This window comes from Euprymna scolopes, chromosome 8, assembly GCF_053919585.1.
Source record: "Euprymna scolopes isolate OS-2025 chromosome 8, ASM5391958v1, whole genome shotgun sequence".
NCBI lineage: Eukaryota > Metazoa > Mollusca > Cephalopoda > Sepiida > Sepiolidae > Euprymna > Euprymna scolopes.
Genome location: NC_136489.1, coordinates 103966976 through 103983609, shown reverse-complemented (window position 1 = coordinate 103983609; position 16634 = coordinate 103966976). Strand labels below are relative to the sequence as shown.

Genomic DNA, 16634 nt, shown 5'->3' with positions numbered 1-16634 from the left:
TTTTTAATAATTCATTTCTATATTACCTTGCTGTAGTAGATTATTTAACACAAAATTGTTCAATACAATACCAGGCCATTTTTTTCTTTATATCCAAGAAACTCAAAATAAGCATTATTGAAAAGAGAATAAAAAAAAAAAAAACAAAGAAACATGGTCTTTATTATTTTTTTTTTTAATATGTCCATTAGAACCGGAGTTATGACCATTCAAAGTATAGGAAAGTACTACTGGATATTCAGTCCTACTCAAATATATATATAAGCTTGTGACTGAAAATGATAAAACATGTGCACAATTTACAGAACAACCCATCATTAAAACACTGATTCCTTAGATCTTCTTAAAATATTACGATGAAATTTTGGACACATTATCACAACACCTTGAAGGTTCAGATGGTTGTATTTATGACCATCTCACTTGGTAACTTAAAGACTAGTTAACATACTAATTAGCATATTTAATTTTCATTTTAATAACTAAGTAGAAATATCATAAAAACAGATTTTAAAAAATGGTAGGTGAGGCTTTATCATCATGTGAAGTATTATTCTGATGGACATTACCATTTGTCATCATCACATCATGAAAAAATCCAAGATGGCAGCCAGAAAAACCAAGATGGCCACCCAACACAATTCATAGAAAGTATTAACAAAATAAGGCTTGTAGCATATCAAATTAAAGAAAATTTTGTACAAATTGTAATTATGTTTTTAAGCACATTAAACTATGTCCCATCATTAAAAACTGCAACATTGGTTTAGTAGTATTTTCATTTTTATATATGACTTTGAAGAGAACATCATGACTGAAGAATATAAGCTTAGGGGTTTGTAGCAAGTATAATCAAAAAGTTCTGGGATTTGTAGGAATCAGGTTTTCAAGCTCATTGTACAATGAATAACAGTTTTTCTAGTTCCTCAATTTTAATAAAATTTCTTAATTTTGCTCTTTTTTGTTTTTAATCAATCTATGAACTTCGACTCAATAAATCCAGTTGTTGAACAGAATATTGCGAAATTTCTGACACATTGAAAGTTCTTTAAAACTGAATAATTTGAGGCAAATTTTACCATTAATTGAAAAATGTATCCATTTGACAACTTTCTGGTTTCCATATTCATGTTTAAGTCAATTCACTGTGCAAAAGTTCCGCCAGCTAATATTTAAAATATATATATATATATATATATATATATATATATATATATATATATATATAGGAAGGGTTGTAAAGAGATAGCTTCGAATTTGGGGGTATCAAAACCAAAGCAAAATATGATGAAAGTAAAAATAAAATAGATAAACCCCATAATTTATTATACCATACCTGTTCACACTGAAACATTTATCACAATATTCTGTGGCTCTATATTAAAAAACCTTGTTAAACTTTGTGACATATTTCCCTTCTATGGAGGTCAGGCGCGAACGAACCCCCCATAATTTTATTATACCATATTTCTTCAAACTGAAACATAATTATCAAAGTATACTTATGCAGATAGATATGAAAAGTCTTTATTAAAGGTTGTGCCTATTTCCATTCTATGGAGGCCAGGCGCGAACGCAGACCCCACAATTTTATTATACCATCCCTTTTTAAGTTAAAACATACTTATCAAAGTATTATTATGTACATCTATATCAAAAACACTTGTAAACGTTTTTTTTTTAATTTTTTATTTCCATACTTTGTGGACCAGGCGCGCACACAGACCCCACAATTTTAATGAATCATCATTATGCCAGATCAAACATACCCATTCCTGTGTCTCGATACATCTATCATTATATGTGATCAGTTTTCTATAATAGTCAACCATATAGGCGCCTATTCGTGACCAGACACACACACAGACGTTCAGCTTTATATTATAGATATATGCCAGAAAGTGTGTCTAAAAATCATCAAACATCTGAAGAATTCATAGAATTATATCCAAAATACTAAAAAAGAAAAAAAAAAAGGTGGCATGCAAGGAAGATGCCACGCAATTTTTTTAATAGTATATTTAAGTTAAATTTTAGTTTTAGAGTATCTTTTGTGTAACTTGTTAGGTGAAAGTATAGAATAGTCACAAAACAACCTGCTCTCCACATATGAAGAATAACGTTATTATTTCAGCAGCACAGTACTTTCTCTGCATAAGCATTGAAAAAATATTTGAAATTTTATAAATATTGTTTTAATATTTCTAGAGTGCGACAGTAGATAATAAAAAAATAAAAGAATGAATATTTCATTGTTGTAAGTCGGTTTGAACATAGACAAACCTTTTGTTATGAATTGCATCACGGCTTACAAAAAAAACTTATCGCCGCTCGTCACCATTTATACTGATGTGTACGCAAAAAAGTTTTCAAACTCTTAAAATTTTAGTACAAAAATTAATATATTGGCAATTAAATAGCATTTGAACAAAGTTTCTATTATATATATCCATATATCTATAAAAGTCTGTGTGTCTTTATGTACATTTCCCTACCAAATAACTGTCAATTTTCAGTGTAGGGTATTGAGATTTGGGAAAATCTTTTTAATCAGTTTTCGGCCAGAAATTTGCCTACCAAGGGGGTCAAAGTTGAACAATTTGACCTTTGAATACTCTGCTAAACTCCTTTGTTAATGTTAGGTTTAAACACTTGAAATTTTAAATGTAGGTTACTTGGTCATGGATCAAACTTTTTAATTTGATTTGAGCCCAAAAAAATATGTTATGGGGTTAAAATTGGGGTCAAAGTTAAAAAAAAAAAAAACTGACCTCTGCGATCTCTACCAAATTATTCAGCCAATTTCTGGTCTAAACATTTGAAATTTTACATAAAGGGTATTCAGAGATAGGGCAAACTTTTTAATCAGTTTGGGCCGAAAATTTGGCTGCCAAGGGGTCAAAGTTCAAAAGATTTGACCTTTGTGGTGTCTAGCAAACTACTCGGCCAATTTTGGGTCTAAACATTTAGAATTTATACATAACAGGTATTCAGACATGCGGCAAGCATTTTAATCAGTTTTGGGGTGAAAATTTGGCTGCCAAGAGGTCAAAGTTGAAAGAGTTGACCTTTACAGATTCTACCAAATTTTTTCTGCAAACTTTGGGTCTAAACACTTGAAATTTTAGATGTAGGTAATTTGACACGGGTAAAACTTTGTATTTTAATTTGAGACCAAAATAATAAATGTTAAGGGGGCAAAATTGGGGTTCAAGTTATAAAAAATTTACCTCTGTGGTCTCTACGAAATTACTCATGCAATTTTAGGTCTAAACATTTGAAATCTTATATAAAGTGTATTCACACGTAGGGCAAATTATGAACAGTACATAGGGCACAAGCAAAGCCGGGCTGAACTGCTAGTATATATATATATATATATATATATATTTACATGGGGGTCACCACTTATCAAGGCCCGGAGGCCACTCAGGGATAAGGGTTATTGCGTGTACAATAATCAATGAGATAGTATTGTAGTAATCATTAGTATTGGAGATTTGATAGTGTCTTACTTAAGGGGGCGGTTTGTCAGGAATTTTTTATGTTGGATTTGAAGACATCCAAGTTGTAGTCAGGTGGGAAACAGGCGAACGGAAGAGAGTTCCACAATCGTGCACTTCTGAGAAAGAAGCTCTGCTCATGGAATCTACGTTTGGATTTAGACACAGATAAAGAGTGGGGAAAATTATTGACAGTTTCTGCCAGTCGGGTGTTTCTCGTGAAAGATTGGCGAGGGGGATGAGAGATTGGAGCTCAGACGAGCACTTGCCATGGAAATAACGATAAAACAAGGACAGGCTCGCAATGTCTCTTCTGTGGGAGAGAGGTTGCAGGGAAGAGAAAAGGGCATCCCCCACCAAACCACGAAGTCTATTTTGTACTCTGTCAAGACAGGATAGGCTGTTTTAGCAGCTCCTGCCCAGATGTGGCAGCAGTATTCCATCCTTGGACGTACTTGGCTTTTATACAGATAGAGAATTACATCAGTAGTGAGATATCTTCTGGAGCGGTAGAAGGATCCCACCATTTTCCCAGCGTCCCTGGCAACAGATTTGATGTATGTGTTCCATTTCAGATCAGGAGTAAAGGTCAAACCCAGAAGCTTGTCAAAACATGGAGCCTTCCCAAGACGAGAGCCATCTATTTCAATTGATGCCAGATGGGGATCAGAGCGTTGATAATGTAAAGATAGAAGCTTGGTTTTGGATGCATTAAAAGTGACCAGCCATCTCTTCCCTCATTGTACCACACGCTCAAGATCAGAGAAGAGAGAATTAGAGAGAACTTTGTCATTTACAGCCTTTGATGTGTTGCCATAGATGGTCGTGTCATCAGCATAGATGTCATCAAATGATTTCTGCCCATCAACCACTACTCTTACAAACCTATCAGAGAGAAATGATTTAATGATTGAGAAAACATTTCTAGTAATACCATAGCTGGAAATCTTGTGAAGTAGGCCCTTATGCCATACCCTATCGAAGGCCTTCGATATGTCAAGAGCAATTGCCCTAGAAAGGAAACCTTTGTCAAGAGATTCACTAATCCTATGTGATATAACCGTTAGCACATCTGCTGTAGATCTTGCAGAACGGAAACCATATTGCATGTCACTAAGAAGGTTGTTTCTGTTGAGGTTGTTGACTACTTCTTTATTTAATATGGATTCCAACAACTTACCCATGACACACAGAAGACTTATTGGTCTGTACTGAGAGGGAGATGACTTATCACCTGAATTCTTAAATACAGGGCATACTGATGAGGTTTTCCAGGGTGTTGGAAAGCACTTCTCCTTAAGGCAACGCTTAAACAGTTTTGTAAGTATGGGGGCAAGCTCTGATTGGAGCTTTTTCAGCACTATAATTGGAATGCCGTCAGGGCCAGTTGTTTTACTGGAATCAAGGTTCTTGATTAGCTTGGTGACCTCATGCACAGATATTTGTATGTTGCATAGCGCGTTGTCTGTTATAGGAGGAAATACAGGGAGTTGATGGCCATTGTCGCATAGGGTAGAATTAGCTGCAAAGTTCTTGGCAAATAGTCTGGCCTTGTCTGATGCTGACGAGATGACCTCAGGTCCATTGATGATAGTTGGGATAGAACACATGCTTCTGTTCAAGATCCTGTTTGCTATTTGCCAGAACTGCTGCTCAACTACTTTGGATTTAACAGACTGAGCATATAGCTCTCTTGCATTTTTTATTACTCTTTTACAGTGGTTGCTGGCAGTCCTGAAAGAAGCTTTAGTCTCAGTACATCTATTACGTTGATAGCTATGGAAAAGGTGATTTCTGAGCGCGATGGCAGCAACACATTCAGGGGAGAACCATGGCTGGCTGTTAGGTTTTTGTTGGAATTTTTTGGATGGCATGAATCGGTCTATGCCTACAATTAACCATTCGGTCAGGTCTGATACTATAGAGGACACATTCTTTTTAAACATGGAATGCAGAGGTAGGTCAGATATGAATGTACGGAAGTTATCCCAGTCAGCCATAGAGTATCGATATGCAGTACGGTGGAGAGGTACATCTGAAGACTTATTACATTTCATTTTTATCTTAACTGCTACAACAGAGTGGTCAGAACATGAACACAGCTCAGGGGAAGTTGTGAGGAAAAAGTCTAGAAAGCTTGCATATTGACTGGGTGTATCGGGCACACGGGTGGGTTCATGAGCAATCTAAGTGAGGTCATAGGCAATGGCAAAATCATGACAAAACCTCCCCTCATCATCAGTTATATTGGCTATTAAATACTATTTGAATGAAGTTTCTATTTTGACTTAGCTTTGTAAGGTAGAAAATAACATGGACAACCTGGGTGTGTCAAGTTCAATCAGTTCAATAGCATCACTTTCACTTATGGTTGTTGGAAAACTTCACATGCTTTAAGTATCTGATTCGTGAAAGAATTAAGGAAACTAATGCAAATAACAAAAGAGTTGTGCCCTGTAGATTTAACATGGATTTATTTTTTTTTTTTTACTAATCACATGTGTTAGCAACGTTTGAATAATTCATTATTCTTTTTGAAAAGAAATCTTTATTATTATTAGACAGAAAAATCAAAATGATTTGAATTAACAAAATTCAATTTCTAACATTTTCGTAGAATGCAAAATAAAATTTCCTTCAATGTTTAAAATTCGCCTCAAAATAAGGACTTTTTATAAAGTCAAATAGTGATTTTGTAATAATTGTATAGTTTTTCTCAGTTTTTGATTTTTAAACAAATTTTTAGAAACAGGGTTGAACTGGGAATAAAACACAATCATAATAGATGAACTTACCCAATCCATGTAGAATACAACCGCTCTTGAGGTGCAGAAATCTAAAAAGAAATAAACAAATAATAAACAATCAGGGAAATATTCACTCTAACCCATCACAATTTGAAAGATTTCCTATTGTAGATTGTTTACTTTAACGTGGAATTAACTCGTTGACATAATCAAATGTTTTACAAATAGAAACAATTTTAAAAATTGGCACTTGTTTTTAAAACAAATTTTTTGTTTTCATTTTTGGAGACATCCACCACTCAGGGCAGAAGGGAGACAATTATTCATGAAAGTGTAAATTTGTATTAAAAAAAAGATAAATTAAAAAACAAAAAATCACTCTTTTGAATAATGACTGTTCAAAACTATCAATTTTACTGATTATTTTTTTTTTTTTTTTTATTTATTACAAAAGTTTAATTTTGTATAAAAAAAAACCTTTTTGATGCTTCTACAGAACTGGGACAAGATTTTGTAGTCGATAAATGGAGTTTTCAGATAAAAAACAATGATTTCAACTGATTTTATTTGTCACCTTTAATAAGTTACAATGGTAACTTCCAAATTATGCAGTCAATATTACTGAATTATTAAAAAAACAACTTTAATCATGTTAGCAGGTGAAAAATTGCTGCCATCTTGTTTTTATAAAATGAAGCAAAATAAGTAACTTTAAATTTTTAATGTGACTAACACCAAACAAATAACAAAATAAACATAACAGACAAAAAAGTCTGGTTTTCATTTAAGATTTTTTCATAATTGTTTAATATGACAATAACTGTTTGCCTAAAAATAAAATAATGTAAAAATAACATATATACAATTTTTTTGCAACTGTTGAATTGTTTCCCTTGTGACTCTTCTGTGTCTTACATAAGCATACACGATTGTGTTCTTCAAATTCTATTTTATAATAATCATCTTAAAAATACAGGGAATACATAGATACCATTGTTTTCGTGTGAAATTCAATATTACGATTTCCAAAATCTCATCCCAATAGAGTAAAAGCTCCAATTTTTTTTTTTTTTTTTTCAAGGCGCATAATTTCATATAATGACTATTTCAGAAAAAATACCTGTTGTAATTTATTTCACAATTCTATTTCATATAACCTAAGAAATTATTTTAATTCAATAAATATTCATATAACTAATGTTTTATTTTGTGTTATTACGTTAATTTAGTGCGTTTATTTTGTTTTTACAAAAATGTTATGAAACTTGAACATTTTCAGAGAAATTTTTTTTAATTGTCTCCCCTTACTCTGAGTGACCACGGACAAAAATAAAACAAAAAAAAAATGTCCTTATAAACTGAAATGCACATATAACAAAAATTAAATAAAAGAAAAAAATGTATTTTGTTAAAATCAAAGTCTTATTGATACATTTTGATATTGGTATAACTGACTTTCACACATGCTATTTGTATATAGTAAAAAAATAAAATAAATGGTCATCTGTGTACGTTTAATTAATGAGTCTTAGCATATATAATACTATATACATATGGTCATCAGTGGCCAAAACCCTCCAAAATTAGATTTTTTAAAAATTATCATTTTTAAGACAAAATTACACTTTTAATAAGTTCTCAACCACCTTCAGACAATGTTTATTGCTTGTTGAATAAATCAATATTTTAAATATTTTATACTGTTCAGTTATTCAGCAGATTTCAACCATGAAGTTGACTATAATATGCAGTGCTATGTCCAATAAATGGAATTTCAAATGTAGCCATAAAATGTGGAAGAGAAACAGATAAATTTGTTGAGGAAAATATTGGCTCTGCAAGCTTCAAGAAATCAAAATGATTGAAAAGAAAAAGTATGTATTTTGAAATACAAAATTTTTAAATATTGCGAAAAAAATACTGTTGCGTTAAAACCCTTATTACAATACTGGAAAAGGACAATAGAATTGTATGTATTGTATTTGTTACTATAGGAGAGTGAGAATAAAAAGTTATATAATTTATAATATATTTATTATAGTATATTTCCTAACCTTGTGTTAGAATGTATTTATTCTATTAACTGTTGGTGTATGATAGGATAATACTCAACAAATATAACAAAATAATTTGCATATAACATTTGCCTTTGTGTGAAAAGAATGAATAACTTACCCTGATTCTTAAATCTTTGGGGGCTAATTTTTTTACTTCTGTTAAAAGTCTATCACCAAAACCTGAGAGGAAAAAAGAAAGCCAAAATGGACTATATTCAAAGAAAAGCAAAATAGAAAGAAAAAAGTAAACCATTTTAAATTGCAATTTACTTATTTTTCAAAATAAATGGGTAATTTTCTCTAAATGAATAAATGCAAAAATTGTGTTCATTCCTTGCATGAACGGTAAAGTCAAAACAGGCTACTTTACGTTAACCTTATTCAATAGATGCACCATCCCTTTAAAATATTGTTTATGCATATATATATATATATCTCATTTCCATATTGGTTTTCAAAAAGGTTATTTAATTATAATTTATTGTTTTTTAATTAAATGATTGTTTTGATTTTAATACCAGAAATAGTTCTGTACTGCAATATTTGATTTCATGGACAAATATTTAGCATATGTTCAAATATTCCTCTCTTTAGAGAGATCGACTTGATTTTTTTTTTTTTTTAAATTTCAAGTAAAAAAGTAAATTAATTTCTCCTTTCTTGTCTTCATAGTCACATTTAAAAAAAAAAGGTTTTGAAATTACCAAAATATTAATGTTTCGGGTCTATAAAGTGACAAACAAAATATTATTTTAAACTAGTAGTGGTAATTTATTTTTTACAATTGGCCTTTGGGCAAAGATTAAAGTGTAGTATCCGTTCTGATGCTACACTTCAATTTTTTGTTCTCGGTTAGTGGAGGAGAAATCCTTCATGACCAAGATAATATTCATTTTTGTTCTTCCCACACATTAAAAACCGACCTTGGTGTCTAACTCTACTTCGTAGGGAAGCAAGTAAATAGGAACAATTGATTTTCTACTTTTGTCACATGTTAGGTAAACCTTACAGTAAAAAAAAGTTTTACAAAAGTAAATTAATTTGTTCTTTCTCTACTGTTAATGAAGCATTTATGAGCACATAAATTAACTTCTATTTTAGTCATGAAAATATTAAAAGTAAGAGAATTTTTTGTGTTTATTTTTTATTGTTAATCTATTAAATTATAAAACTCAGATCATCTTGCTTGGGCGTTGAAACCCTATATCTGGTTCCATTTTACGATGTGCATGGGTAAAGGAATAAAAAGAAAGCCATAAAAGCATTTTTTTTTTTAATCAAAAATTTTTTTGCATTTAAAATATGCAAGTAAAAATAAAACTAAATCCCTTTCGCTTTTTTTTTTTTTTTACATTTACAAATTTTATTTGTATTTTTCATTGCAAGTTGGAATCGTTTTCAAATAAAAACAAAACAAATGTTTACGATACATACTTTTATACTGGCAAAATAAAAACAAAAATGTTTACGATACATACTTTTATACTGGCAAAATACTCTCCATCCCTACATCACATAAAAGGAACCAAATTTCTCTAATCACTTATGTTACTATGCAAACAATGATATCGGTATTTTAGAAGTTAACAGTTTTAAATAAGCATAATTTCTTTTTCAAAAACAAATATAAAAATAGTTTTGTTTTTTTTTTAAATAATAAACACTTTATTTTATACATTATATACAGTTTTTTTTTAATTTTAAGCAATATGAATAAAAGTTTTTATAATTTTAAACAATATAAACTTCTTTATTTCTAATGTTAAACAATATAAACAGAATTTTTTTAAAACAAATATTGTTCACGAATATGCTTTTGATTATGGGGAAAGACTTCCCCCTAAAACCATGTACATTTTAGCATCCCAAATCTTTAAAACGATTATTTCAGTCATAAGTACAAAACATTTTAAAAATACGTAGAGATACTTCAAAACATGTGGGGAGGACTTTTTTTAAAAAGATTTTCTTTGAAAAAGTCACTATTAAATTATTATTTTCTGATATTTTTAAGGCGGTTTACACACACAAAAAAAACTAGGGTAAACCTGTACAATGTACACTCCCTTCTCGTATTTTTTTTCTGTATACTCAATATTCTATAGCTAGCTATAACATATACTGACCCAACGGGTCATCTAGTTAAAATTAAATCCCTCTGTCATTGCTCATAAAAATCAATCTATATACATTATTATTTTAGCGAGTTGGACATATGTATATTCACTTGTAATATTTCAAGTAGCAAAATGTGTGAAGTGACAGTGAGCGGGTTTAAAATAAAATTAATAAAAATATTACCTTTGAATAACGTAGAACCTCCTGACAAAACAATGTTTGAATAAAGCACTTTCCGCAAATCTAAATCTGATTTACGTATCGAATAAACAAGACATTCGTGAATGCCCTCACATTCTTCTCCAATTTGGTCAGGTTTAAACAACAATTCAGGAGCTCGGAATCGAGCAGGTCCAATCTGAAAGAAAAAAAACAAATTGTAAAACAGATTAAAATATTTTACAGCAAAAATATTTAAAAATATTTTTTTTTTCTTACTTTCCTTTTATCATGTTATTACCAGGCCGCCTGGTGTAAAATATGCTTAAATATGATATTTTGATTAATGCAGATTTTGTATTTATTATTATATTGGACCCAATATATAGTAATGATTTAAAAAGTTTAAAAAAAAAAAAAAAAAATGACTTGTGCACCACCACCAAAAATCAAAACTAAAACGATCAGCTTACAATTTACTTTTTCCTTTAACATTAATGCCTGAGCTATGAAGACATGTTTGCTGCAAGGCTAAAAATTAAAACATGAACCAATAGCTATTATGTTATGCATGCATATTCATAAAGCCATCGTTCAGCCTTCATCTGGCAATTTTTAAATTTTCACACTGATTTTCCCCCCGGCTAAAACCCAAATATAAAGTTTTGCATGAGTTTGAATATCCTATATATTAAGTTTCATGTTTGTAGACTAAAAACTACAATGGAATTTGGTAGACAAAATCTTTTAAACAAATATGTGTGTGTATATATATATATACATACATACACGCATACATAAATATATATAGAAAGAGGTTTGTGTTTATTATAACCTTTTTACGCAAATATTATGCAAGTATAAATCATGTAGAATATCTGCATGAATTTAATTACACATAATAGTTAACTAAAGATGATCATCCCATAAGAAAACCGAAAAAACTAATAGGGAATTAATTTAAATGTTTAAAAGAATATGCAAATTAGATCTTTTGTAGATGAATGCAATTTCACAACTTATTTATATCAAAGTTGTATTTTCCTTTTAAAATATAGAACAAAAAGTCCTTTTAATATGAATATCAATATACAAAAAACAATTTATAGGAGTATAGATTTACAGGGTTTTTAAAAATTATAGTTTTATATTGCAATACTACAAGAAAATATACAGATAGGAGTGAATCAAAGGATAAGAAAGAAAATAGAGTGCTTATTTATATTGTGATACATGCAAAGCGCGAGTTCAAAATAAAATAACAAGAAAACTTATAAAGTAGAATTTTAAATAAAAAACATTTTTTTTTTTTTTTTTAAATCAAATTAATTTAATATTTGTAGTTTTTGAATTCTGAACAACATTCCCATCAAGCCTGTAATAGAAGATTATATAATATGAAGACATCAAGCGGTCTTGTCATTTGTGGTTAGTTGACCATATATAGTAATTTAAATTTTTTTTTTTTTTTTTTTTAATTCTATGTGCTAATTTTTTCATAATTTGTGGTGTACACTAATATTTTTCACTGATAAGTATATCCCTAAGTTTTCTATTAATTTATTTTGAATTGCCAAATTTTGCATAAGCAATAAGCACCAAAAATAGTTTCGCATGCATCTCAAAATAAATAAGCACCAAAAATAATTTACAATTTAGCAGGATTCTAAGATAAAAATAGGACAATAAATTCTGATTTGTTTTGGGGGGCATAAATTTGGAAATGAAAATCAAAGTAAAATAGTGGTAACAATTGTGATGAGTGAACTACATATTTTTTTTAAAATTAATTATTTCTTCAAGCAAATAGGATAAAGGAGGTAGAACAAAACTTCTAGAACCATTTTGATTCATGCATGTAAAGCATACAAACCTCAATTGTATTTCCATCAGGTAAAGTATAAGCTACTTTTTCAGTTTCAACTCCCTCTTCTTTCATTGGATTCAATGGCAAGTAACAGATTTTCTGGAAGAAAAATAAAAGACAATGGTTTATTCAGAAAAAAGTAAATCAATAAATAATACAAAATGTTTCCAACTTTTTTTTTTTTTTTAAAGAAAGATGAAATTATAAATCAATACTTATGTTCAAAGAAAATGAATAATAATAAAAAATAAGTTAAATTCTTAAAAATGATTTAATGTAAATAAATATGTAAAGAAAGTTAGCCTAATATTTCTTCTTTATAATTCCACTAATACAGCAATCTAATTCCGAAAAATAAACAATATTTACAAGACACAAAAAGTACACTTATTCTTTTAGCATACACAAGAAAAAATAAATTAAGAGGACTAAAGTTTGGTTAATAAGGATACCATGTCTTCCAAACCAAGGAGTTAAAAATATTGAATTTTACATTTTATAAAAATATATATATATTTATATTAGATGAAAAATATCCAATTATCCTATGTGTCCAGGCGTTAATGAAACTCTGCATTAAAAGAAAAAAAAAGTTTAGAAAAAAACGTTTTACATTTTTTTTTTTTTTTCCAGGTGAAAAATTAGGGATGAAAATTTTTTTTCATGGCTTCAAATTCTTATTTTCTTTAACATCTCTATGATCACACTTTAGTTTGAAATAGCATTTTCATCACTAAATGAACATATTGAATTTTAGATGTGTCCAAGTATTTCTATAACATGTTCGGCCCATTGGTCAGTTCATCAGGCTATTTTAGCTTGGAAAAACAGTTTTTACTCTATTTTCAACTTTATATCAGATGACCTGACATCAGCTCTAATATTCTGTAGATGACAAAGCTAAATATATCAAATCTTCATGTGTTTCTGACGAGAAGTCGGCTTAATTGGTTTGGCCATGTTAAGAAGAGTATTTCTTGGATAATAAAATACAGACATGATGATAGAAGGCAAAAGGAAAATGAGATGTCCTAAGAAGACTTGCATGAAAGCTATTAACAAGGATATTAAACAGAATTTGAGTAGATGGAATGAATTCTAAAGGTTGCCAAGCATAGTGGCTGGAATTGCAAGCTGCTAGAAAGCATCAAATTCCTGATCAAGGGAAACAAGGCAATAAAATGATGATGAGCTACTAAAAAATTATTTAAGACCACTAGTCTGTTAGATAAAAGTTGTTTATCAATTAATAATATTCAGAAACACAATTATTATATTCAAATAAGTGTCAGTACGAAAGACTGGACATCTGAAATACAATTGTGTCTTCATTTTTAAGCAATTCTACTTGGCACAATTTGTAGTTCATAAATGAAACATCAAAAGGCTTACTACTGTAAACATGCATTAGGCAGTATGCTTAGTGAGTTGCATGCTTGCAATACATGTAAACAACAGGCTTACTGCGAGAGAGAGAGAGAGAGAGAGAGAGAGAGAGAGAGAGAGGTATTTGACCAAGAGAAGAAAAACCACACAACAAGAAATTGGAAACTTGTCTGATCTGAAGATTTTGACTACTCAGAATTTGTTTTTTTCCTCGGAAAAGTTAGTGTCTCTATAAATAGGAATTCATGCTGAGAGATGAAGCCTCTGAAAAAGTAATGTTTCTATAGATATGAGATTTCTTGCTGTGATTATAATCCACTTGAAATTTAAAAAAAAAGCAAAAAAAAAATCCAGATACACAAACCATAGACAGTTTTTTTTTTTATATTCATAGATAAGGTTGGCCATTATTTGCAAGTATTTTTTTCTGGTAATATCAGCGATATTAAAGCTGCTGCTGCTTCCGCTTCCACAGATCGATTTTACATACTTTTCAAAAATAGAACGATTTTTTCCGGGTATCATGATTTTAAATTGCTCCGTACCACAAAATGAAGCCGGTTACACTTTTATTTTTAGCATATAAATAAAAAGATTGACTTATTTAACAGTGGGTGTCCGAAGAAATTTTTTTCAAAATTTTCCAAACTCGTCATGTTGAAGTCTTTTGTTTAACACAACAAAAAAATGAGCTATCAAAAAAATTTCGGACAACCGAATCTATTAAAAGTAATATCTCTTCTAGTTAATTTCCAAATTTCATGACGAAATTCTTAAGAGAAACGTGGTACCACCGTTTACAAATCGAGGGGGGGGGGTCATTACAAAATCTTACCGAAAACGCTGTTTTATGATGTTAACATACTATTTAGATATTTTAAAAATATATTTATTTACAGAAACAAAAAATCTATGTGTCACATTTTTTACAGTTTTAGCAGTTTAAAAAAGGTGAATGTGAAACAGAAAATAGGTTAACAGTTTTAAAATGTGAATATTTCACATTTGTTAAAAAACATAAAATTCAAACAACATAAGTACGAATCTAGTAGAAATAGTTATTTTTAAATTCTTAAAATTAAACAAAATATATTTTAAAATTGTATCCATTTTGTGCATTCATATCTCAATTGAGAAGCGAAAAAAATCAATTGATAAAAAAGTTCACATATTTTTATTATAAGGGGTGAAAAAAAATAAACATAAAATATATTTTAAAATTGTATCTATTTTGTGCTTCCATATCTCAATTGAGAGACGCAGGTGCCTAATTATGGTGTGTTTAAAAGTTAGGCTCTCCCTTTATGCACAATTACCAAAATAGGAGACCACCAAAGTGTCGACAAGAGAAATATTTATAAATAGTTTAGTCTCAAAGATTTGAACAAAGCTGCAAAAAGCAAAAACATTTTGTATAGAACTGAACAGCCTGTCATAATCAAGCAAATGTAGAATTCATTGTTGACTTTCTTATTACAAATGCTATTAGTTTTATTCCAATAATCAAGTACAGTGGCACTTCAGTTTTCAAATATAATTTGTTCTGTAAAACTGTTTGAAACCCCAATCATATTTTCTTATTAAAAAATAAACTAGATTAATTTATTAATTCTTATATATAGGCTATTTTTTTTTTAGATATTTAATACGAGTATTTAAAAATATAGTTCCTAAGAAAAAAACCCAAATTAAAAAAAATAAAAACCTAGATTGAATCTAAAAATGGCAGTGGCAACCTTGAATAGCTTAACATTTTATCAGAGTATGTTTTTGTTGCCATCAGCATAGTTCAGTAATCTAAATTTTGTTAGAACAATGAGGTATTTCCAATTTGATTTTTTTGTTTGAAATCTCAATTGTTCCAGTTTACAAACAGAGGTTTGACTATACATTAAACCTTTTTCAGATAAAATAATATCTTAGAAAGTTGAAAGGAAAAGGATAACAAAAAGGAATTCACAGACATAAAATCCACAATAAAAATGTGTTTTTTTTTTTTTTCAAAGAAATCCAACTCACTTCTTTTATTGCCTTGACTACTTCAAGTTCAGCTGATGTGTGGAAATCATAACCCTCTTTTTTGAGAAGCAATCTCAGATATCTGGTGACATCACGACCAGCAACATCAACACGCATAATGCTGTGGGGCATGGCAAAGCCCTCATAGATTGGTACAGCATGTGTTACTCCATCTCCAGCATCTAACACCAAACCAGTGGTACGACCAGTAGCATATCTAAAATAGATAAAAATTAAATTCAAGATTAGAAAATTTATTTCTATGACGAAAATAATCTGCACAAAACAATCCTAATATATTGCCATTTGTATAGGTGTGTGTATATGTGAAAAAATATTCTGGCAAAGAGTCATAAACTATGCTAAATATGATCGTAATGACCACTGTTGAGTTTTTTCAATTAATCTAGAGTTACGTGCCCTTGTTGCATTAAATAGACACCGTTTCTGTTGAGCCAGGTTTTTTCCAAGCTATTATATCATAATAACAAAAGAACAGATTAACAAACAAACTTTATAAACAAGTTAAAAATGGTACAAATATATAGAGAATAGCTATTTTCTTATCAATCACTAAAGCTCTACTAATATACTGAACACCATTGAAATATAGACTTCAAATATTCCGTACCGTGAACAAAAATATTATTTTGGGCTATAAATTTTATATATATATATATATATATATATATATATATATAATTTGAATATATGACTACTTCATTTAATCACATAAATTAATATACAAAAGTATAATTTTATGCATAAACTTTAAGTA

General features: G+C 29.7%; 1 protein-coding gene across 1 annotated transcript in view; it reads right to left on the bottom strand.

Annotated features, from left to right (window-relative positions):
• LOC145283693 (alpha-centractin) overlaps nt 1-16634 on the bottom strand; it is a 77280-nt gene that overhangs the window by 1481 nt on the left and 59165 nt on the right. The window contains exons 6-10 of the mRNA XM_080132719.1: nt 15857-16073; nt 12458-12550; nt 10609-10783; nt 8426-8487; nt 6299-6339 (exon numbers count right to left, since the gene is read on the bottom strand). Of these exons, the coding sequence (XP_079988845.1) occupies nt 6299-6339; nt 8426-8487; nt 10609-10783; nt 12458-12550; nt 15857-16073 (588 nt within the window). The remainder of the gene's footprint in view (nt 1-6298; nt 6340-8425; nt 8488-10608; nt 10784-12457; nt 12551-15856; nt 16074-16634) is intronic.